Here is a 26,347-nt window from a genome sequence, read left to right as displayed (position 1 = left end):
TGTGAGATCAACCATTTATTGGCAAAGGCACCAAATTCATCTGGTTCAGGAAAGGAGACTGAGGCTTCCTTGCACAAAGGACTCAGACAAATGTTACAGAGAGAGATTCTAGTAGCTTCAATTCATCTTCAAATGAGGGGATTCAAAGTAAAAGCCATCAGCAAACTGAAGACTGAACTAACCCTCACTGCATAATAAACGGACAGGGTGCACTAATGAACAAGGTAGGATGTGCAGGGAGGTTAGAGCACTACACAGTCCACACACCAGGATACCGCTCCAGGGAAACATGCCTACATGTTTAAGTATGACTAAAAGTAAACTAAGAATATTAATAAAGCTTCCCTAAAATGTTGCCTTCTAAAGTACCAACGTACTCCGTGTCTCTGAGTCCCCACGGAAGCTGAGCACTGCCCCCCAGCACAGGCTCAGCACACCTCCTTCAGGGGGCCCGCCTTTCTCCACATCCAGCTGAGAAACACCAGGGCTTGGACCTCCCCTTCTCTTTTACCCTGTCATCCAGAAGCCCTACTGACTGTCCTGGGAAACGTCTCCCACACCCATTATTTCCTCCCTACCCTCCTTGTTTCTCTCTTTACCATTGGACCACACAAAAGCATCCATTGATTATCCTATCTAAAAATAGCTTTCACTTACTTCCTTGATTCAAAAATTATTTCCCACTGCCAATATGTTAGATAATATTTATCACCCTGGCTGTCATAAATCTCCATAACCTTTTTCCAAATTCCTTTGACACTCTAACACAAATAGTCATTTATTTTAACCAAACTGCTCTTCTTTTCCCAAAATATAACCTAAGCTTTTCAACTTGTTCATGCCAGCTTCTCTTTCAGCCACTTTCTTACCCAACTCCAAACTGCCCAACAAATCTGCGACAGTATGGCAGAGTGGAAGCCCAGGGACTCTGCTGTCAGGCCTCCGTGCACACCTGGCCCCACATGGCCTACCCACGGCTCAGGGGATCCAAAGTTACTCCACCTGTCCGCAGTCTCAGCTCCCGGTCCAAAACACAATGCCAGGCCACTGGCCGCACAGTTGTGAGGAGGATGCAGTGAGAGAGCACGGGGCCTGGCACATGCTAGGTGAATTTTCCTCACTGAAGGCAGGGACTACATCGTCAACTCCTGTAAACCATCATCAGACCCACCACTGAACCACATTAAATAATATATGATCAGTAAACCATTTATAATTATTTTGTCATCATGGTTTCTAATTAACCAGACATCCCTTTTCAAACACCATTTGGAAATAAAAGCTAAAGAGCGGAGGACGCCCTTGGTTGGCCAAGTTCTATGTGATCAAGCAAACCAGGGTGAGTTCCCTATCATGTATTCCACCCACTTGGGCAAAATCAAAGAACTGTTTTTAGGTGCCAGTGAACACTTTACATAGCACAGAATATCATAAACTGTGCCTGACCATTGTAAGTGCTAAAATAAATGTCTTTTGAATAATGAGAAATGAGCCTGACCAAGTGGTGGCACAGTGAATAGAGCGTCAAACTGGGAAGCAGAGGACCCAGCTTCAAAACCCCAAGGTCGCCAGCTTGAGCGCCGTGGCCTCTTCTGGCTTGAGTGCAGGCTCACCAGCTTGAGCATGGGTCACTGGCTACAGCATGAGATCATAGACATGACCCCATGGTCGTTGGCTTGATTGTGCAATCACAGACATGACCCCATGGTCACTACCTTGAGCCCAAAGGTCGCTGGCTTAAAGCCTAAGGTTGCTGGCTTGAGCCCAAGGTCGCTGGCTTGAGCTCAGAGGTTGCTGGCTTGAGCCCAAGGTCGCTGGCTTGAGCTCAGAGGTTGCTAGCTTGAGCCCAAGGTCACTGGCTTGAGCTCAGAGGTTGCTGGCTTGAGCCCAAGGTGACTGGCTTGAGCTCAGAGGTTGCTGGCTCGAGCCCAAGGTCACTGGCTTGAGCAAGGGGGCACTCGCTCTACTGTAGCCCCCAGTCAAGGCACATATGAGAGCAATCAACAACTAAGGTGCCGCAACAAAGAATTGATGCTTCTCATCTCTCTCCCTTCCTGTCTGTCTCTCCAAATCTGGCCCTCTCTCTGTCTCTGTCACAAAAAAAAAAAAAAAATTAGAAATGAAAGATTTCCAGAGATCCAAGTATTTTAATGAAGTCCTAGAAATAGCCACATCAGCATAACAATTTTTAATAAATACTTGCTCTAATTATTTTAAAACACATACATATACACCCACATACATAGTGACTATGAAAGTAAGACACTGAACTAAAAATGTAAAAGAATTAAAGAAATGAAACATATATACAGACAACTGAGAAGCAACAGCCAGAGGGAACGCAGGGAGGAGGTGGCGGGAAGGGGCAAAGGAAGGGCAGCGGGTGGAGAGGGACTCTACCTGCGGCGTGGGGGCATGACAGCGTGTACAAATGCTGTGATGCTGAGTTAGCGGGTGGAGAGGGACTCTGCCTGCGGCGTGGGGGCATGACAGCGTGTACAAATGCTGTGATGCTGAGTTTGCGGGTGGAGAGGGACTCTGCCTGCGGCGTGGGGGCATGACAGCGTGTACAAATGCTGTGATGCTGAGTTAACGGGTGGAGAGGGACTCTGCCCGGGGCGTGGGGGCATGACAGCGTGTACAAATGCTGTGATACTGAGTTAGCAGGTGGAGAGGGACTCTGCCCGCGGCGTGGGGGCATGACAGCGTGTACAAATGCTGTGATACTGAGTTAGCAGGTGGAGAGGGACTCTGCCTGCGGCGTGGGGGCATGACAGCATGTACAAATGCTGTGATACTGAGTTAGCGGGGTGGAGGGACTCTGCCCGCGGCATGGGGGCATGACAGCGTGTACAAATGCTGTGATACTGAGTTAGACACCTGACATCATGTCAACACAATACATAAAAAATAAATTAAAAGAAAAATGGGTTTTGAAAGAATTAATCACTGATGAAATTTGTGTTATACAGTGTGTCCGTAAAGTCATGGTGCACTTTTGACTGGTCACAGGAAAGCAACAAAAGACGATAGAAATGTGAAATCTGCACCAAATAAAAGGAAAACCCTCCCAGTTTCTGTAGGATGATGTGGCAGCATGTGCACATGCGCAGATGATGACGTAACAACGTGTATACAGCAGAGCAGCCCACGGCCATGCCACTCAAGATGTGGACAGTACAGAGGAAAGTTCATGTGTTCTGTGGCTCGCTAAATTCGAATCTGTGACCAAAGTGCAACGTGAATATCGGCGCGTTTATAACGAAGCGCCACCATATAGGAATAACATTACTCGGTGGGATAAGCAGTTGAAGGAAACCGGCAGTTTGGTGGAGAAACCCGTTCTGGTAGGCCATCAGTCAGTGACCAGTCTGTAGAGGCTATACGGGATAGCTACCTAAGGAGCCCTAAAATATCTGTGCGTGAGCCCACATCGAACTGCACTGAACAGGTATGAAACTGGGAGAGTTTTCCTTTTATTTGGTGCAGATTTCACATTTCTATCGTCTTTTGTTGCTTTCCTGTGACCGGTCAAAGTGCACCATGGCTTTACGGACACACTGTATTAATCACATCTTTCCAACAAAAAGGACAAATTGAAGCTTCAAGTGTATCATAATTTAGCAAAAAGTTAACATCCTCCATCTTCTGTAATAAACAGTGATTCGTACACACAAGCTAAGATTTTAGGGACAGATCCATAGAATGCATAAATATGAAAGAATTCAGAGAAATAAATTATTCTTTAAAATATAAAGTTCAATATAATCACCTGTGACTGTTCTATTTCTGCTTTGTTTAACTTGATTCCAAGGATTTCAGCAGCAACTTTCTGAAAACACAGGAAGACCTACATACCAAAAATAGGTTTAAATGATTTAAAACAGGCACACTTAAGTTACCTTCAAATAAATTGAACTTTCTAAACAATGATAAACAACAAAAATTACAAAAATATGATGTAACAAATTATTCCAAAAGTAGCTATATTTATCACATACAGCAAAATTTTAACGTAATAATTTTTGAATGATTAAACACATAATTAGAAAATTCATGAAATTCAATGTATTGGCCTAAACATACACATGCATCCCTAAAATCTTACATTTTTAAAGATTTAATATAATACAATTAATTACAGCTACCACTAATGCCCTGGCTGGGTAGCGCAGTTAGTTAGAGCAGCATCCTGATATGCCAAGGTTTCAGGTTCAATCTTTGGTCAGGGCACATAGAAGAATCAACCAATGAAGCCTGACCAGACAGTGGCACAGTGGTTAAAGTGTTGGACTGGGACGCAGAGGACCCAGGTTCGAAACCTGGAGGTCACCAGCTTGAGCATGGACTCATCTGGTTTGAGCAAGGCCTCACCAGCTTGAGCCCAAGGTCACTGGTTTGAGCAAAGGGTCACTCACTCTGCTGTAGCCCCCAGTCAAGGCACATATGATAAAGCAATCAATGAACAACTACGGTGCCACAATTAAGAATTGATGTTTTTCATCTTCGCCCTTCCGGTCTGTCTGTCCCTATCTGTCCCTCTCTCTGACTCTCTGTCTCTGTCAAAAAAAAAAAAAAGAATCAACCAGTGAATGCATAAATAAGTGGAGTAACAAATCGATGTTCCTCTCTCTGACTCTAAAATCAACAAATAAAAATTAGGTCCTGGCCAGTAGCTTAGCTGGTTAGAGTGTCATCCTGATAGGCCAAGGTTGTGGGTTCAATCCTGGTCAGGCTGATACAAGAATCAACCAATGAGTGCATAAGTAAGCAGAACAACAAGTCAATGTTTTTCTCTCTCCTCTCTCTTCCTCTTTTCCTCTCTCTCTAAAATCAATAAATAAGCAAAAATATTTCATTACAGCTACATTTTAAAAAATACTAGCAAAACAAATTCCTATAGATGCTGAAGAAAATTATCTTTGATCTGGCTTTAGCCTAGCCCTTTAATAATCTTTGTGGTTCTCATCAGCTCAATAAATTATCCACATCTCTTGAGCAAAACAACTTAAAAATCCTTACTGTATTTACTCAGTTCAGAATAAAGGAGCAGTAGAGTCCATTATCAGTGAACAAAAACCTACAAATTCTTTTCTATAAACAGCCTTTTCACACATAGCTTCTGCTGAGTCCATTATGATTCCGAGAGCTCCAACCCAGGGCTTACCTTAAAGTATAACTTGTCTCTGCTTCATAGTGCCCTATCATTTTCTTATCCCTGCTTCTCTTTTTTTTTTTTTTTGTATTTTTCTGAAGCTGGAAACGGGGAGAGACAGTCAGACAGACTCCCGCATGCGCCCGACCGGGATCCACCCAGCACGCCCACCAGGGGCGACGCTCTGCCCACCAGGGGGCGATGCTCTGCCCATCTGGGGCATCGCTCTGCAGCGACCAGAGCCACTCTAGCGCCTGGGGCAGAGGCCAAGGAGCCAACCCCAGCGCCCGGGCCATCTTTGCTCCAATGGAGCCTTGGCTGCGGGAGGGGAAGAGAGAGACAGAGAGGAAGGAGGGGGTGGGGGTGGAGAAGCAAATGGGCGCCTCTCCTATGTGCCCTGGCCGGGAATCGAACCCGGGTCCCCCGCACGCCAGGCCGACGCTCTACCGCTGAGCCAACGGCCAGGGCCCCTGCTTCTCTTATGATTACTTACTATTTACCAGAATTTTTTCATTTAATTTTGATTTCTAATTAAAAAGATAGATACATGCTCCCAAGATACTGTCATTTGCACCTCAAAAAATACCATATATTACAGTTCACTGATGGTCAACGTTTGGGGAAAGACAGGACAGTTAGTGTGGTAGAGTGGAGAAAAAGAAGGGGACTGTAAAAGAAAATGAAGAAGAAAGAAAGAAGGTACAAATCATATACTATCTGGGAGGCTTTCAGTAGGACTGCAGCTTTTACTCTGAGCGAGATGGAGGCGTGGCAGGGTGGCTTGATGTGACTTCTATTTTAACACGTTCAATCTAGCTGCTGTGCTGTGTGTTCACTAAAAATCAAGGATATAAAAAAAAGAAACAGCAAAGACACTATTGTAAGACATGATGGGTGATGGAGGCTTGAAACAAAGACATAGCCGTGGAGATGGTAAGAAATAATCACCAAATTCTAGACATATTTTCAAAATAGAGCCAACAAGACTTGGTGATGGGTAGATGTGACGTATTGATGGAAAACTGCCATTTATTGGAGTAGGAAGACTGAGAGATCTGAGGAGGGAACACCAAGAGCCCATCTGGACCTGCACTAAACTGGGACTGCCCATTAGACACCTAAGCAGAGGCGGTAGGTGGGCAGTTGGATGTTGAGTCTGGTCAAAGCCATGAGGCTAGATGAGGTCACTACGGAAATCATTTCAGAAGAAGAAATACATAAAGACTGTGCCCAGGGGCACTCCAATATTTGGAAGTTAGAGAGGAAAGGAGTCAGCAAAGTGGACTGAGAAAGGTACTTAGCAAGGAAGGAGGAAAACCTGGTTTTCTGGAAGCTAAGTGAAGAAAGAATTCAAAGAGGAGAGAGTGTCAACTATTTTACATGCTGCAGTTAAATCAAGTAACATGAGGAATAAGAACTGGTCATTGAATTTAGCAAAATGGAGGTCATTGGTGACATTGGTAACAGCAGTTTGAGTGAAATTTGGGGGCAAATGTCTAACTGGAACTGTTCAAGAGAAATTCAGAAGAAAGAACTAGAGATAACTCCCAAAACTTTCTACTGGAAAGTGGAAGAAAGAAGGTAAAAGCTAGAGAAAGGCGTGGGACCAAGGGTTTTCTTATTGCTAGGAGAAGCGGTCATCATATTTGTATGCTGACAGAATCCAGCAGAGAGGATATAAAACGATGATGCCGGAAGGAGAAATTGCTAAGCAATGTCTGTTCGTAAGCAAAGGACTGCCCCAGCTGGGAGCACAGACAGTCTATCCCATAGTAACCACAGATAAGACAGAGTGGCTAGGAACAGATGCTGGGTGGGAAGGACAGAGGCGGTAAATGTAGCGCCAGGAGTATGGGGAAGTTCTGTTTCCAATTTATTACAAAACAGGAAACACAGCCATCCATTGAGAGAATGGACAAGGAAGTTTTGAAGATTTGAAGAGAAGAGAAAAGCTCTGAATAGTCATTTGTCGAGGAGAGACAATGCTGTAGGAACGTGGAGTATATATAATTACTGAGGAGCGTTGCGGCCCACTCAGTGACGGGAGTTCTAAGTGAAAACTCCAGCATGCTTCTGTGTTTCTCTCGGACATGTTCAAATACATAGCTGCAGCCATAAAACAGTGCGGTCTTAATTTAAAACAGTGAAAATTTAGCCAAGTGAGTACAATAAAGCGAAAGGGAGAATGAGACTAGAGTATATGCCTGACAATGATTGTCACTGGTCCTGAGATTGAAATTAGAAAAGATGACAGACACAAAAGGAGATCAGGGACACTGAAAGGCCATTCGGGTCATAGACTGATTGGGTTAGGGCAGTCATGGGTGCGAGCTACAAAGACATGGTGATCAGTGATTGGGGTGCTGGAAATAAAAGATTCCTGGTAACAGAAGGACTGCGGTGACTATAATGATAATACATGGGACTGAGCTGCTGAACTGGGTGGAGGACAAACAAAGCTGTTGAAATCACTCAGTATTCCGACAAAGGGAGTATTAGAGTCATGGTTAATAAGCCAGGAGCTCAACTCCTCAAACAATCAGTGGGGTAACCTCATGAGTTGGAGATGACCAATAATTCTAAAGTGATTCCACCAAACCATTTCAAAGTTGTGTATAAAAGGAAAACAATGAGAATATTTAATGGTGTTTCAACATAAATACACAAAAAATACTATGTGGTTAAATACAAGTTAAAATACTGGAAGTTCAAATAATTCTAAAATGGCAAAATACTCTGAGGAAGATTAGTGAGGGTAGAGCCCAATCCATGGATAGACTCGCAAGGAACATCGCTACCGTATTTTTTTAATGGCATGTGTGGGTATATGGCCATGTTTGCTTATTCTGGGAGAAAGGGATCCAAGAGGTCAAATTTTTAAATGTCAGACCATAAAAAAGATTAAACACCCTTTATTTTATTTTATTTAATATTTAGCCTAAGGATAAAACATGAAGGAAGTCATACGGGAAAAAATGTTAAAAAGATTAGGTCACAGAAAATATTCAAACTTCTTTTAGTTCACTATATCAAGAAAATTAATAAACAAAAATCTGGGTAGTGAAAAATATTTGCAAAAATTATGACAATGGCTGTTATCCCTAATTTGAAAATGGTCACAGTCTGGCCTGTGATGACGCAGTGAATGAAGCGTCAACCTGGAATGCTGAGTCGCCAGTTTGAAACCCTGGGCTTGTCCGGTCAAGGCACATGTGACAAGCAATCAATGAACAACTAAAAATGTCACAAAAAATTTTAAAAGCACATTACAAAGACATAATAAATAGGTAACAAAATTTTTAAATTTCAACCTCAATAGCAATCAAAGAATTTCAAATTAAATAGCAAAATACCCCCTTTTTGCCTAACAAATTAACTAAGATTTAAAAATAAATAAATCCTGAATGTTAAAAAAGAGTGCAATGGTATGACACGCACAGTGCTAGTGGGGGTAGAAATTAAGCTGGTTTCCTGGTGCTAATGTGGCAGTATGTTCCGGTTCCTTTCCCAGGAAGCTCTGTGCAGGGGACACTCAGGGAGAGCATTCTATACGGTGTATAACTAACTGCCCACCAGGCTGCATCCCTGAAACTCATACAACATGGAGTGTCAACTGCAATTCAATTCTTTTGAGTTTTTCAAAAAGGAAATAATCAAAACATCAATGCTTACAGACATATATTATTTTTTCAAAACTTGGAAACAACTTAAATGTCCAACAATGGAAATTTGGCTAAATGAATTTTTAATGGATTACTAAATCTAGTTAGTACTTTAAATGACATGGCAAAATTTTTGACAAATGCAGATATTAAATAAAGAAGTAAAATACAAAACTGTTTTTATATTTTTATCTTAATTCTTTAAAATAAATATTTAGTGTGGTTAATGTGGTGAGCCCTGAAGTGTCACTACCTGGTCTTACAAATCCTATTTCCACCATTTACTGGCTATGTAACCGAGACCTCCACTCCATAATCTTGCTAAGACTCATCTATAAAATGGATTAGTACACATATAACCTGAGTAGTACTGTGCCTGACAAAGTAAGCACTCAGTAATGTAATCTGCTGCCAGTAACACCACCATCTGTGAGGAGTAGAAAAAGAAGTCTAGAAGGAATCACAGGAGGTTATGAATGGTCACTCTGCATGCTAAGATTATCAGTGATTTATATTCTTTTTAAACTTCTATTTTTAAATACCTTAAAATAACCACAAAATGATGTTAAATTAGTTAGAGAAATAGTATAAACAGAATAAACATGCATATCTAATTTAATCTACTTATGTCTTCAATCAGCATTAATTTGTTGCAAAAGTTAAATAATGGGAGTATACGACCTATGAATATTAGTAAATAACAGTAAAACCTCACTTATACTATTTACTATATGTTATTTTACTTACAGAGTCTCCTGTCTTTGCTGAGACAAAGTGGCTACTAAAACCATTTTCCTGGCAATACCGTAAGTGCTTTTCAGGTTTTACTGTTCGCATATGTTCCAAATCAACTAGAAATGGGGACAAAAACAGAGAAAAAAATTCAGTGTTACAGTCGATCAGCGCATTTTAACATGTTTAAGTTTTACTTATTTTCCAATATTAGATCCCAGCTTAGACACTACTGTGTAATCTTGATCAATTACCTTAACTTCTTTATACCTTGGTCTCTAAATCTAAAAACTACGAATAACAAATATACCTACTTGATATGGAGTGTTTGAGAATTAATACCTGTACACTGCACAAGGACCAACATCTGAAAAAGGCTTAAAAAATGGAAGCTGTTATGCTTATCTATATAGCTTCAGGCACACTGATGATACTCAAAAAAGATTTACTTAGTATAATGCAGGGGTCCCCAAACTTTTTACACAGGGGGCCAGTTCACTGTCTCTCAGACCGTTGGAGGGCCGGACTATAAAAAAAACTATGAACAAATTCCTATGCACACTGCACATATCTTATTTTAAAGTAAAAAAACAAAACTGGAACAAATACAATATTTAAAATAAAGAACAAGTAAATTTAAATCAACAAACTGACCAATATGTCAATGGGAACTATGCTCCTCTCACTGACCACCAATGAAAGAGGTGCCCCTTCCAGAAGTGCCACGGGGGCCGGATAAATGGCCTCAGGGGGCCGCATGTGGCCCGCAGGCCGTAGTTTGGGGACCCCTGGTATAATGTGTTTAAAACAGTGATCAATTTAAAGATGCACTTACCCAAGCATATTTGATTGAAACAGTTAAATTATTTTAATAATTAGAGTAGTTCTGCAACTTTCATAAATATCAGTGTTCATACAGATAATTTATTTTCTGCTAAAAGACATCAGTATTTCATAGTTCATTTAACTTATTTAAAGCCATAGTTTAATTTCACAAAGACACAGCTCAGCTGCTTTCCAAAAGCTAAAATACACATTTTGGAAGGTAAGGGGCAAGCACGTATTTCCACGAGCACTGGTAAGTGCTTTAAAGCAAAGCACAGTGTCCACATCCAATCCTGGTTTTATCCGGCACAGTCTATTTTCCCAAACGCAATCCTTTATTGAACAGTTTCTCTTTTTACAACACTAGAAACCCTATAAGGGTGTTGACTCAATGCCGTCAAATTATAAGGCAAATATATTCACAGGATTTAAGGACAACTAGGCTCTTTGAGTCAATATAGGGGGAAAAAAGTTAAACTGATTTCCTGAGGAAGGGACCCAACTGACTTGTAAAAACTTGTAAATTTGCAAATCTAGTAAGTCCACATAATAGTGTCAATTGATTATCAACTAAAAAGTGCTCTCATTTTACATAAAAGGTTTTATTTAAAATTATATTGAAGGTCTTTAGTTTGTAGGCTCAAGAGATCTTTCTCTAGGAGATTTTTATTTACTGAGGGATCCCTGAGTCCCATTTATATCGCTTAGCTTGAATAATATGGAGCTTTTTTCTTTTCTGGCCACAAGTTGCTGTTCCTTAAACATCACTGAGACCTTATTTACAAGAACAAGCCAAAAAATGTCCAGATACCACAGGCATCAATTTGCAGAAAACTAAAATACTAAGCTATTAGCACTGACATTTATACATCTAGATTATCATAATATTCAAGTTAAACTACTTTCCTAATTCAACAAGAATAAGAACAAATGATATCACCAGGAAAAATCCCCAATGAAATCACTATCCAACTTTTTAATGAAGTTTGTCATTTTGTGTGTGCATTTGTCTTTTTAAATGGAATAGTCTATCGTTATTCAAGTGTTTTCTTTCTCTTTTTTTCCTCTCTCCCTCCACCCTTCCTCACAACTCTCTAACTACCACATAAGTTTATCTATAGCATTAGGGGATTTACTATTCAAGTAAAAGCTTTTTCCTAATAAAGATAGCAGTATAAGACTAATATGTCACTGACTGACATTTTTGAGTACCTATTACACACCAAGTACTGTGCTAGGTAATAAGAACCCAAAGATGAAAAAGACACAGTCCAGGTCCTTAAAGTCACCACCATTACAATTAATATAAGACCATTAAGGACATAAAGGTTATTTTAAATATCTGAGATTCTAACAAATGAGACAGCAGAGATTATAAAAAAAAGAAGAAAAACTCTCACAGAATTCACCACAAATTTTTCTTCTGTTATGTGATAATTTAGTGGGAAACATTTAAGAGGGCTTTATTACTGGAGTACTTCATTCTAAATGATCCAGAAATGCAAATTCTGAAGATAAACTTATAGTGAGACACTAGTTAAATCTTTTTATCTTCTATTTTTATTTTTCTTCTATTTTTAAGAGCCTTCTTAAAATTATTATCTAGTACCTACTTATCATACATGTGATAACACTGTTCCATTACTGCTCCAATGATTTAATTTTCTTTATGTCCTTCACTAAACCATATCATTTTTCTAGATGTTATACATTATTTTATAAAACAGAATTAAAATTTCTTAACAGATGATCTTTTTTCTTATAGCTAGAGACAGAGACAGAGAGACACAAGAGAGAGAGAAAGAGAGGAAGGGAGAGAAATGAGAAGCATCAACTCATAGTTGTGGTACTTTAGTTGTTCATTGACTGCTTCTCATACATGCCTTGACCCTTGACCAGGGAGTTCCAGCCAAGCCAGTGACCCCTTGCTCAAGCCAGTGACCTTGGGCTTTAAGCCAGCGACCTTGGGCTTCAAGCCAGCAACCTTTGAGCTCAAGCCAACAACCATGGGATCATGTCTATAATCCAATGTTCAAGCGGGCAACCCTGCACTTCAGCTGGTGAGACTGTGCTCAAGCTGGAGACCTTGGGGTTTCAAACCTGGGACCTCAGCATCCCAGGCTAACACTATCACCAGTCAGACCCAACAGATCTTGTTACTAGTTTATTGCTCTAGTGATGGACTACATACAGAAACCAGTCTTATATAAGAAATAACTCTTCTAAACTTTTCAATTGTTGGTATTAAGACAAATGTAGAAGAAACTATGTGGTTCTTCAACTACTCACTGATTCACTGGAAGAAGAACTAGGACATGATAATAAAGAGTGAAGCTCTAAAGCGATACTGCCTGGGTTTGATTCCCTGTTGTGTTACTATTTGTAGGACCTTAAACAAATTACTTTCTCATCTATAAAATGGGGACAACAGCTCCTACCTCTACATGTTATTATAATCGGAATTGATAAAATAAGTGAATACATATAAAACAAAGAGCAATATTCTGATACATATTCAACAAGTATTAGCTAGTATTACTAGAGTTCATCTATCCATTCTAGGTGCTGGGAAGGCTAAGAGAAATACATGTAGAGAGATACCATACAATACAATTCTGAGCCCAAGAGAACAACAGTGGATTATACAGGAAAAGGTACAATAGGAGTATAGAGAATGGAAATTTCTAGAACTGCTTAGGAAGACAGGAAAGATCTCCCAGACAAAGTGATGCTAACAGATGAGGAAAAATCAGACAACCTTGGAGTCAGAGAGGAAGTACATTCTTTATCAAAGGAATATCAGCAAAAGTATATGAAAGAGCACAGCTTTCAAGAGCTGGTAAAATCTGCAGGGCTGGAGCACGTGGGTCTTGTACCCTAAGAAGTTTATATACACAGCTACACTTCTCACCCGTCTTACCTCACACACTCCAGTTCACCTGAGCAAAAATAAAGCACAAAAAGGAAATCCTGTATGACAGTGGTCGGCAAACTGCAGCTCGCAAGCCACATGGGGCTCTTTGACCCCTTGAGTGTGGCTCTTCCACAAAATACCACATGCGGGTGCTACCTCGATAAGGAATATACCTACCTATATAGTTTAAGTTTAAAAAATTTGGCTCTCAAAAGAAATTCCAATTGTTGTACTGTTGATATTTGGCTCTGTGGACTAATGAATTTGCCAACCACTGCTATGATATATTAGAAAACCCTCAACTTTACCCTGTTGGATTCAAAGCACTTCCATGCATTATATATATAATGACAATTCAAAATTCAAAATCATTCAAAGGAAATTAAATGATAAAAATAATGGCATACACATGCAGCTAATTGTTCTTGCTCTCCAAAATCATTACTATCCTACACATTAATCAAATGTAAAGAGGATTCAGACTAATTTTGTATAGTAGTCCCTCCTCATCTGTGAGGGACACATTCTAAAATCCCCAGTGGATGCTTGAAATGACAGGTAACAACAAACTCAACGTATCAGCTCTGGGGATAATGACTTAACAGTCTAATTCTTTTTCTGAACTTTTAATTAAAATAGTGAAGACATACAAACTTTAAATGTTCATTATAGAATGGAGAATTGTATACCTGGTTATTTATTAGGACTTTAAAAGTATTCATTAATAACAAAAATCATAAAACTGAACCCATAAGCATTATAAAATAAGATACTCTGCCTGAGCGCTGATTTTATCTAGTTCTTTACAAAGTACTTACAGCTGTACATACAGATTGTGAAATTACATATTTAAAAATGATCCCTCATGATTAGCCCAAACATGACAAGTAAAATACCTTTAATAATTTGTTAAACTTGATTTACATGTGCTTAAAATTATGTATATATTTTGACTTCTAAAACACATACATGCTAATTAGGCTAGTCTATGATGACTTTTCTAATTTTGTTTTTTAATTACAGTTTGCATTCATCATTATTTTGTATTAGTTTCAAATGTAAAGCATACCAATTAGGAAATCACATACTTTACAAAGTGTTCCTCCCAATATTTCCACTACCCACCTGCCAGCACACAATTACATTATTGGCCACATTCGCTGTGCTTTATTTTACATCCCTGAGACTATCTTGTAACTGCCATGAGTTCTTAATCCCGTCACCTTTCTCACCCACTCCCCAAACCCCTCCTCCTGGCAACCCTCAGTCTGTTCTCTGTGTCTAGGCGTCTGTTTCTGTTCTGCTTGTTCATCCATCTTGCTCTGTTGATTACACATATAAGTGAAATCATATGGTATTTGTCTTTCTCTGTCTAGCTTATTTCACTTGCATAATCCCTTCTAGGTCCATCCATGCTGTCTCAAATAGTAAGATTTCTTTTTATGGCCAAGCAACATTCCATTGTACGTATGTACCACTATATTTTTACCAAGTGTCTGTTGATAGACACTTGGGTGGCTTCCATATCTTGGCTATTGTAAATAATGCTGCAATGAGCAAAGGAATGCATATCTTCTTTTGAATTAGTGTTTTGGGTTTCTTCAGATACATGCCTAGAAGTAGAATCGCTGGGTCGTAAGGCAGTTCCATTTTTAATTTTTTGAAGAAATTCCACACTGTCTTCCATAAAGGCTGCACCTATTTGCATTCCCACCAACAGTATATTAGGATTCTCTTTTCTCCACATCCTTGTCAACATTTGTTGCTTATTGATTTATTGATAGCAATTCAAACAGGTGCAATGAGGTGATATCTCCTTGTAGTTTTAAATTGCATTTCTCTGATGATTAGCAATATTGAGCATCATTTTATATGTCTGTTGGTCATCTGAATGTCCTCTTTGGAGAAGCATCTTTGCAGGTCCTCTGCCCATTTTTTAATTGGATTGTTTTTTTTTTTTTTGGTGTTGACTTGTCTGAGTTCTTTATAAATTTTGAATATTTAACCCTTTCTCAGATGTGTCACTGGCAAACATCTTCTCCCATTCAGTAGGGTGTTTTTCCCTGTTGCTGATGGTTTCCTATGACAACCCCTCTTTTAAAGACCTGTTTGTTCCCTGGTATTCAGGCTTCCTTAGCCAAGATCTCCACTGCATCTCTCTATAGAACTACTCATATAGTGAACAGAACAGTCTTCAAAAATACAGTACCGACTGTAAAGAATAGCTTAAAACTACATATATCAAATGTATAATGGCACTACTGATCAGACTGATATAAAATTTTAAGTTAAGTCAAATTTAAAATGCTTAAAAACATTACAATATCTACATTATTTTTTATACAGGCCTGAGACTATAATATTTCCATCTCCTAAATATTCATTTTTTAATATGCTATAAGAACATATTCTAAAATAAATTACATATTTAATTCACACCAGAATGTATGACTTCATTATTCTCAAAAATGAAAAATATTATATACTAATTATATCATTGTGTATCCCTAGTCAATGGACAAACACATTAAAACTATAAACTATTTTTGCTCCTCAGTCTATAATGATGTAAAAAACAGAATATTCTCAGTGAAAAGATTGTAAAATATGTCACTGCCTAACTTAAAGTAAAAGCAAAAAACAAATATAGCACTTGCATGGACTTTCACAGTAATTTTTAGGTTATCAAGGAAACATCTAGACTCTCGAGTGTTGATCTGGTTATACTCAATTCAAACAAACTACTTGTCACATTAACTACCTCCAGGAAGTTACTCCAAACACAAAATAAACTGTTTATGCCCCTACTCAGATAGATAACATGACAGATTGTTATTAGTTGGAGACAGATGAAAAACATTAATTTGATTGTGAGCATGTGTTTAATTTTACCCTGCCATGTACACTCTCTAATGCTGTCTTTCTATGATGACACAGTAAATCATACTGTATTAGAAGAATTGCTAATGCAAGAAAATAAAAATTACCAGAACTTGACTGTGACTTTGTAGCATCTTGAACCAACTTTCTTAAAATATGTAACTGCCTGAAAATCACTGGGTTCCACAAAACAGATAAAGTAAAAAAAAGGTGTCATCAAAGAAAAGACTTTAAATGTAGCGCAAATGTTAAAACCTCCATGCAGTTTAACCTTTTCCTGCACAGTTTTTATATTTCTTTGTAAAATGCCTCTTCCTTACTTTTCCCATTTTCTATGGTTTTAAGTGTTTATCTTATCAATGTGTAAAGTAAGGACATTTGCCAGATTTGTTTTGAACATTCCCCTCAGGTCAGAATTTTCCTTTTAAATATTTCATGATATGTTAAGAGACAAAAATTAAGATTTTATGCAATCAAATACCGAGGTACTAAAATCACTATTGCTTCAGCTGTGCATACTTGCTTCTTTTGTCACATGCAGCTTAAAAGCAAAAAAGAAAAAAAAAGAAACAAAACTCATAGTATAATAGCCATTTACAAAGTATTTGCTAAATAAAAATAGGTTTAGACCATTAGAAAAACAAAAAATATCAACTATGTCTAAAATAATATAAATTTCTCCATTTTACAGGGCTGAAAATTAATGCATGAGAGTCTCACACCACAATAAGAATATCACAAATACATGCGAGCAAAAGCACCTGGAAAGGAATACACACAAATGCTAGTACTCACATGAAAATTACAAACGACAAATTAAATGTTACTCAGTGAAGTATACAGAGATGAGATGATGAAACAAAAAAAAAGACAAGCAAAAGGTCAGGACAAAAGATACCAGTTCCCTCTAAAGGTAGAAAGGGGATTGATAAAGGCACCTGGTAGGCAGACCTCTAAGGTGCTTGCCAATGCTCTCTATTCTGATCCAGGAATAGTTATTCTTCAAACTATACATATATTTTGCATACTCATGTACGATTAAAATAATAATTTGGAAGTCTCTTCAAACCTAATTTTTTGCATATCATCATAAATAAGGGTCACAGTTACAGAAATATTCATGGTTTTCATCATTTTTCCCAAGGATCTCTGTTACTCCTTTAATTATCATATCATACTCTTTTGACCTATATATGTCACGAACCTTGTGAATTTTCTCTTCAATTATTTATCACCTGACTCTGTCAAATTCTCTTTTGTTCATTGCTTTTAGGAATATTCCAAAACTTTTATAGATTTTCATTAATGCTACAAGATTTGCCCAAATACTCTGTATTGTATTTTTATTGTATGGCCCTATATATCCACAAACTGACCTATAAGGATATAAGCAATAATGATACATACTGTTAACTCTGCAGAGACACCAGAACAACACCAACAGGAGGCAGTATGAAGAGGATAGAAAGGGCAGTATGTAAAAATTCATATGATTTCCTCAATTTATTTAGTTATCATTAATTAGATTACATAAATCCCTTCTGGTCATGGGTAATGGATAACTACTTCTCTAACTCCAGGCTAAAATAATTGGCTTAAATGAGAACCATAGAGTAAATAAATCTTTCTACATATATGCTTGTCTACAATTTTTATTGCTTTCTATAACATTTGTGCATAAATCATAAAGATTAGCCTTTTCCCACATGCCAAAAGCATAAAGAAACTGGAAAATTAATAAAATGCCTTTCCTTATTTTAAATCATGTTTTGGGCTTTGTTCATAGACATTCTTTTAGAGCATTTCATACTAGCACACTGCTATACAGGTTTATTTGCAATGTTCTGCATGATAGATATAGCAAGGTCCAAGTTCATTTATGCCTTTCATACATACACTTGCATGAAAAAAAGTATTTGGTATTTGTCTTGCCTAGACACCATATCCTAGGATTTGGCAAAGAACAGAAGCCATAGTAAGAATTGCCTCAAATGGCAATTATATATCGGCTTTATTAACCCTTCTTTAAATTTTTCTTTATTTCCAATTGCCCACAATGACATTATATTAGATCTGTGGAAGAGGGAATGCCAGAACATGATCTAAAACAACAAAAACTAAACCATAAAGAGAAACTGGAAAAATACCTGTTCTGGTTCCCAGTCAAGACGGCAGCACAGGTAAACGTGGTAAAACTCCCGCCACAACCACATCAGAAATACAACTAAACTGCAGAACAATCATCATTCAGAACTGCCTGAAATCTAGCTGAATAGAAGACCTACGACTAAAGACGTAAAGAAGAAGCCACATCAAGACTGACAGGAGGGGCAGAGATGAGGAATAGGCTGGCCCCATAACCGCGAGCGGCAGATAAAAACTGGGAAGTCTATCTGGGCTGCAGAGGTTCCCCCTGAGGAGCGAGGAGCAAGGAGTCCCAGCCCCCAGTTCCAGGGCCAGGAAGAAAAGTCCCCACAACTTCAGGCTGCAGAAGCCAGTGGGGACTGTGGCTGAGGGAGACAGAGGCTGCTGGCATCTGAGGCAGCTCCTCCCAAAGGGCCCCCACGCAGACTTACTCAGACTCACTTCCCTCCATGCTCCAGAGCTAGAGCTGCAGCTCTAAAGGCACCCGAGACAGACTGCTAGAAACTGAAGTGTCTGGCATCAGTAAGAGAGCTGGAGGAGCAGCTTTTGCTCAGACAGAAGTGCTTGAAAAAGCCATACTTCCTTTTCTGAGACCCCTCTCCCACCCTGTAAGTGGGTGCCATATATGAGTCCCCATCACCCTGGTTCCCATGTTCACCCTGCCCTGGTGATTCCCTGAAACCCCACCCTCCCACGCTGCAGGCCCACCCAAGCCGTTTCCAGCACCTTTCCCATATGAATGGCCTGTTTTTTGGCTCATGTTTCAGACTTTCATAAAATCTCTGAAACAAGCAGCATCTGGACTTGCCACGTCCTGCACCTCCTGCTAAGTGGCCCCAGGTACAGCACTAGTGGCAGCTGCCCTTGGCTCACAGACTGGCCTCTCCTGGGCACCTCTAAGGCCAGCACAAGTAGCAGCCACCTGCTGATTGCTTTGGAGCTTCTGCCAGTGACCCTGGGAAGAACACAGACCATGGCTAGCCTTCGTGTGCACCTCCCCAGAGACAGCACACAGGTGACAGCTTCAGACCACGTCACAGTACCATCCAACCACCTCCACAAGCAGCCCTGCTCCACAGGGTGAGCCCTGCACCGCTGACCCGCCACAGCGGACTGAGCAGGCCCCGGAGCCCCGCTGAGAGCAGCCCTGCTCCACGGGGGGAGCCCTGCACCGCTGACCCGCCACAGCGGACTGAGCAGGCCCCGGAGCCCCGCTGAGAGCAGCCCTGCTCCACGGGGGGAGCCCTGCACAGCTGACCCGCCACAGCGGACTGAGCAGGCCCCGGAGCCCCGCTGAGAGCAGCCCTGCTCCACGGGGGGAGCCCTGCACAGCTGACCCGCCACAGCGGACTGAGCAGGCCCCGGAGCCCCGCTGAGAGCAGCCCTGCTCCACGGGGTGAGCCCTGCACCGCTGACCCGCCACAGCGGACTGAGCAGGCCCCGGAGCCCGGCTGAGAGCAGCCCTGCTCCACGGGGTGAGCCCTGCACCGCTGACCCGCCACAGCGGACTGAGCAGGCCCCGGAGCCCGGCTGAGAGCAGCCCTGCTCCACGGGGGGAGCCCTGCACCGCTGACCCGCCACAGCGGACTGAGCAGGTCCCGGAGCCCGGCTGAGAGCAGCCCTGCTCCACGGGGGGAGCCCTGCACCGCTGACCCGCCACAGTGGACTGAGCAGGCCCCGGAGCCCCGCTGAGAGCAGCCCTGCTCCACGGGGGGAGCCCTGCACCGCTGACCCGCCACAGTGGTTGCAGCCAACAAACCTGGGAGTCAGTTCCTCCCAATCACATATTTTAGGTGGAATGATAAACCTAAAATCTATGTAATTTTATTAACCAGTGTCACCCCAATCAAGTTCATTTAAATAACTTTTAAAAAGTTTAGACCTCACTTTATATCAATAATTGATCACACCCCATTACACTATACATTTCTACATCTACAGCATAATGTGCAAATATGTCTGCCTTTGGGATGACAAACACATCTCTACCTTTGCTATATACTGATTTAATGTCACACTTGTTTTCTGTTCATTTGTTTGTTACTCTTTAGAGACATTTTATTTGTAAAGTGTATATACAACCATTGATGTGCACTTATTTACATTCCTTAGGAGCATATTTTTCTCCTCCTTGTCATAAAATTATTGTGATTTATTAAATTCTTATTTTATTAATTTTTATTGATTTATTGGGGTGAGAGGTTTCAGGTACACAATGCTGTAACACATCATCAACACATTACATTGTTTGTTTAGCACTCTGTGTCAAGTCCCCTTCCATCATCACTTACCCCTCCTTCACCCTCTTCTACCTTCACCCATCCCCCCTCTCTAGTACTCACCAGGCTGCTTTCTGTGTCTATGGGGTTCTCCTCCCCTACCTGATCCCTTCACCCTGACTCACTCCAGGGCAGGGGTCGGGAACCTATGGCTCTAGAGCCAGATGCGGCTCTTCTGATGGCTGCATCTGGCTCACAGACAAATCTTTAATAAAAAAAAAATGTTTAAAATATAAAACATTCTCACGTATTATAATCCATTCATTTCCTACCACTCATGTTCATGGTTGCAGGTGGCTGGAGCCAATCACAGTCTACGGCATACTACCCTGAATGCGCCCGATCTCGTCTGGAGCCAATCACAGCTGTTCTCTGGATCAGCACCAAATTTTTATTGGATAATGCATAACCTACAGAGGTTGTTGTGAGGTCAGAAAGTAAACCTCCCTCCTTTTAATCAAGTAGTCAGCTAGCTAACTGCAGAAACCCTTTTGATGAAGAAGATGGGTAAAAGAAAAAAAGATGAGGGGTATCGTACTTTTCAGCAGGAATGGACAGGAATTCGCCTTTGTGGAGAGAGCAGGTTCTGCAGTGTGACTAATACACAATGATAAAGTTGCATCGATGAAATGGTCAAATATAAAGCAGCACTTCGACACACGCCATACTACATTTGCATTGAAATATCCAGCGGGGAACAGCAGGAAGAAAGCATGTCAAGAGCTCCTGTGCAGAGTGCAAGCTAGTCAGCAGCAACTCCGTGTTTGGACCCAACAAGGTGACTGGAATTTGGCTAGCTTTGCTGGTGCTTTAACAATTGTGAGAAACAGAAAGCCATTCACAGATAGGGAGTATGCCAAAACATTCATGCATGATGTTGCCAATGAACTTTTTGATGACTTTTCGGATAAAGACAAGATAATCAAACGAATAAAAGACATGCCTCTGTCAGCAAGAACTGTTCATGATCATACCATCATGATGGCAAATCAAATTAAGGCAACACAAGTGAAGGACATAAATGCAGCACCATTGTTTTTTCTCGCTTTGGATGAGTCAACAGACTTAAACCATTTATCCCAGTTCAGCATGATTGCAAGGTATGCTGTCAATGACATACTACATGAAGAAAGTCTTGCTGTTTTGCCTATGAAAGAGACAACAAGAGGGGAGGATTTATTCAAGTCTTTCACTGAGTTCACTAAAGAAAAAATCTACCGATGGGTAAACTTATTTCAGTGTGTACTGATGGTGCTCCGTGCATGGTGGGGAAAAACAGAGGATTTGTAGTGCTTCTTCGTGAACATGAAAAGAGACTCATCCTAAGTTTTCACTGCATCCTACATCAGGAGGCGCTTTGTGCTCAGATGTGTGACGAGCAGCTTGATGAGGTGATGTCGCTGGTCATTCGAATGGTCAACTTTATTGTTGCCCGAGCTTTAAATGATCGCCAGTTTAAAACACTGCTGGATGAAGTTGGGAATAATTATCCTGGTCTGCTTCTGCACAGCAATGTGCGTTGGTTGTCAAGAGGGAAGGTGCTCAGCCATTTTGCGGTTTATCTGAGTGAAATCCGGACATTTATTAAAATGAAAAATGTCGAGCATCCTGAGTTAGCTAACACTGAGTGGCTCCTGAAGTTCTACTATCTCGTGGACATGACTAAACATCTGAACCAGCTCAATGTGAAAATGCAAGGCATTGGAAATAGTCTTATCCCTTCAACAAACAGTGCTTGCATTTGAAAACAAGCTGGAACTCTTCATCGCTGGCATTGAAACAGGTTGTTTACTACACTTTGAAAAACTGGGCGAGTTTAAAGACGCATGCACAGCAAGTGACCCTGCTCAACATCTTGATCTCCAGCAGCTAGTGGGCTTCACATCTAATCTCCTGCAGTTATTCAAAGCGCGCTTTGGAGAACCTCGTGAGCGCACATGTCTTTTTAAGTTCATCACCCATCCACACGAGTGTGCAGTGGACAGTACCAACCTGAGTTGCATCCCCGGTGTCTCCATCAGAGATTTTGAGCTACAAGCTGCTGACCTGAAGGCCTCAGACATGTGGGTGAATAAGTTCAAGTCACTGAATGAAGATTTGGAAAGACTTGCACAACAGCAAGCAGAGTTGGCGAGCAAACAAAAGTGGGGAGAAATGAAAGAATTTCAACCCGCGGACCAGCTGATTGTCAAAACTTGGAACGCGCTTCCCGTCACATACCACACATTGCAGCGTGTGAGTATTGCTCTACTGACAATGTTTGGCTCTACGTATGCATGTGAGCAGTCTTTCTCACATCTAAAAAACGTTAAGACCAACGTATGATCACGTTTAACGGATGGAAGTCTCAACGCCTGCATGAAGCTTAACCTCACCACGTATCAACCAGACTACAAAGCCATCAGCAATACCATGCAGCACCAGAAGTCGCCTTAATGGTAAGAAGTACTTTATTCATCATTGGTTAGCAATAGCATAACAACGTTATTAAAAAGAATTCAGAGACTTATTGTACTTTAAAAGTGTTAGTCTTACATAAAATGCACACATTTACTTGTATTTAATCTTAAATATATTGTATGGCTCTTATGGAATTACATTTTAAAATATGTGGCGTTCACAGCTCTCTCAGCCAAAAAGGTTCCCGACCCCTGCTCTAGGACATCTAAACGTAAAAACTTCTTTGGGTTTTTTTGTACACTCTCCTGCTTACTGTTTTATTACACAGGTCTTGTGGTAAAAAGCAACTGTTTTTAAAAGAGTGTTATGTCTGTTTGTAAAACTAACATCTAAGCACAATATTTTTTAATCCAAACTATTATTTAAAGTTCCAAATATGACTTAAAAGGCAGATGAAATATTAAAAATGAGAATACATAGCCCTGGCCGGTTGACTCAGCAGTAGAGCACTGACCTGGCGTATGGAACTCCCAGGTTCAATTCCCAGTCAGGGCACATAGGAGAAATGCCCATCTGCTTCTCCACCCCTCCCCCTCTTCTTCCTCTTTCTCTCTCTTCTCCTTCTGCAGCCAAGGCTCCATTGGAGCAAAGTTGGCCCGGGTGCTGAGGATGGCTCTATGGCCTCTGCCTCAGGCGCTAGAATGGCTCTGGCCACAACGGAGCAACACCCCAGATGGGCAGAGCATCGCCCCCTGTTGGGCATGCCAGGTGAATCCTGGTAGGGCGCATGCGGGAGTCTGTCTGCCTGCTTCCCTGCTTCTAACTTCAGAAAAATACAAAAAAAAAAAAAATGAGTATACCTAGGTAGCACTAAAAAAAAATTAAAAGTTGCTGTTTAGAAGATAAACAGCAAATTCAAAATGAGCTGGTAGGAACAACTCTCTATAGATCTAATAATAAAAGTTTCAACTATGAACCCTAGAAAGGTAGAGCAGATCAATTATGGTTTGATCAAGCAGAAGAACCAGGATGGGTGGTAAGACAGAGGATTTATCATAGGGGTTGGACCTTGCATACTGTGAGACTCTTGGAGCGTTAGGTGTAGGCTCTTGACTCTGCAGCTAGTTGAGCCACAGTCAGTACAAGTCAGCCAGACGGGCAGTCATTAGGGGAACAGGATATAGAGAAGGGCAAGGACAAAGCAGATTGGTGAAGATAACTGGAGCTGACGAAGGCAATGGAACAAACTTTAGTCTGTGAGAACAGCAGGATGGTAGTAGCAAACTGGAGCTCACATCAGTCCCTCAGCAACTGCAACCCTAATGCCAAGGGTGACCTATGGGAGAAGCCTGCACCCTCCTCAGGGAGCTGTACGGGCATGGCCAGTGTTCAGAGGGGCTGAAGGGGGAAATCTGGCAGGAGCTGAAGAAACAACTGGTCCATGTGTTATCCACACTACAAGGTGAGCTAGCCTATCAGCTGCCACAGCTCATGGCACACAGCACTAACCCTCAGAGCCAAAAGGCATGCCGGCCACTTCACTTCCTCCTACAATCTCGTCAAAATGTCTCCTGTGAGCAATGCCACCAGAAAAATACAGGGAAGGAAATTTTAGAAAATGCTATTTCCAATTTAGCCAAGTTGACCTGGCACAATGCTACCACAGAAACAAGTCAGTGCCTTCACATAAACTGCTGTATAGGTACAAAGAAAGGAAAAAAAGCTAGACAGAATGGCCAGGTCCTCTACAGCACTCCAGAGTCACCCTTTTAACTTCCACAGTGGACAAGGATCTCAGTCACTGCCTGTCCAGGTGCCCATATCAGAAGCCAGACTGGCAACAAGCCCTCCGTACTCTATGGTCAGGGTGAAATATATCACAAGGTCTGAAATCTGCCCACACATTCAAGTGAGAGCTGCTAAAAAAAAAAAACCAAAAATGACCTTCACTCTAAATATAAAAATCCCGACCAGCTACTAATACTATTCAATTCTATCTTCATATTTCAATAAAAGTAAGCAAGAGTCTAGAGATCCTGATCAAAAACATGAATGTGTACACAGACCCACTGACCCTCAAAAAATAGTCAACAAAGAAAATGAAGGACAAAGAAAAAACTGTAAGCAACCCCTTTTCATGTCACTAGTCTCCTCCCCTCCGGCAGTGGGGGCAGAAGAGGCGGAGTATACAGGGTAGAAGGGGCAGGACTTCCGGAGAGCCGCTGGCATTGATTCTGGGCCTTTCTTCCCCTTCCGTGTTGGAGTCACAGTAATGGCTGTAGCAGGACATGGAGCAGTCAGGAAGGCTGTGGCTTGTCTGTGATGGTACTATCCATACCTTGATAAGATCATAGTAATAGAGCTGTGTGATTTGTCAAAATCAATCAATTGTACACTTAGGATTTTTTCATGTCATTGTACGTAAATTTTACCACACACACACAAAAAGAACTCTAATGACATGTAGGACAGTGTTTAAGTGTAAAGCGCACAGTCTACAACTTCTTTTAAAATACTTACTGACACACTGCTAGACTGACAGAGGGAGGGACAGATGCATAGGTATGTGAACAGCCAACAGAGCAGCATATTCACTGTCAACTCCAGCTGAGGGTTAGCAAACTATAGCTTATGGCCAAAGCTGGTTTGCCACCTGTTTTTGTAATGGTCCATGAGCTAAACAGTTTTTATATTTTTAAAAGCCAGAAAATAAATGAAAAGAATAACTCATGATGCATGAAATATGAAATTCAAATTTCAGAGTCTATAAATAAATATTTATTGAAACACAACCACCTTCTCTTTCATATACACATCGTCCATGACTGAATTTGTACTAGCCTGGAACCGCTGAGCAGTTACATCAGATACGGTATGGTCTGCAAAGCCTAAAATACTTAATATCTGGTTCTTTTCAGAAAAAGTCTGCTGACCTACAGTGAATATACAGGTGTTTACTATAACATTCTTTCAACTTTATGTATGTGTGAAATTGTTTATAATATAATGTTTTTAAAAATCAGAGCAATAACCATAAGCTGATTCTGCAGCGGCCCACAAGGAAGGGAGGAAAGAGTCTATCAGTTCTCAGTGCTGCAGCTAGCTTTTCTAATCCTGCCTGAAGAACTCATGTGCTTGGAGTTGCAAACAGGTGAACAAACTAGAACTGAGACTCTAGTATTAAGGAGTTGCTCCCTCCATTAAAAATAGGCATAGGAACTTTCTCCCCACTAGCCAATGAAAGTGACAAGAAAAGCTGATGTTAAATGAAGTCCTAGCTCAAAGAAAGGAAAGTTTAAAAATATCCATGGGAAATCAAAACTTCCCCCATTCTCTCTCTGTTGAAGACTAGTGT

General features: G+C 40.8%; 1 protein-coding gene across 2 annotated transcripts in view; it reads right to left on the bottom strand.

The window, feature by feature from the left end:
* RAB28 (RAB28, member RAS oncogene family) overlaps nucleotides 1-26,347 on the bottom strand; it is a 79,252-nt gene that overhangs the window by 8,532 nt on the left and 44,373 nt on the right. For both annotated transcript variants that reach the window (XM_066281079.1, XM_066281078.1), the window contains exons 5-6: nucleotides 9,565-9,668; nucleotides 3,773-3,850 (exon numbers count right to left, since the gene is read on the bottom strand). In XM_066281079.1, the coding sequence (XP_066137176.1) occupies nucleotides 3,773-3,850; nucleotides 9,565-9,668 (182 nt within the window). The remainder of the gene's footprint in view (nucleotides 1-3,772; nucleotides 3,851-9,564; nucleotides 9,669-26,347) is intronic.

Source organism: Saccopteryx bilineata, chromosome 5, assembly GCF_036850765.1.
Source record: "Saccopteryx bilineata isolate mSacBil1 chromosome 5, mSacBil1_pri_phased_curated, whole genome shotgun sequence".
Classification (NCBI taxonomy): Eukaryota; Metazoa; Chordata; class Mammalia; order Chiroptera; family Emballonuridae; genus Saccopteryx; species Saccopteryx bilineata.
The sequence above is the reverse complement of the archived record's forward strand: the minus strand, read 5'-3'. Positions and strand labels throughout refer to the sequence as shown.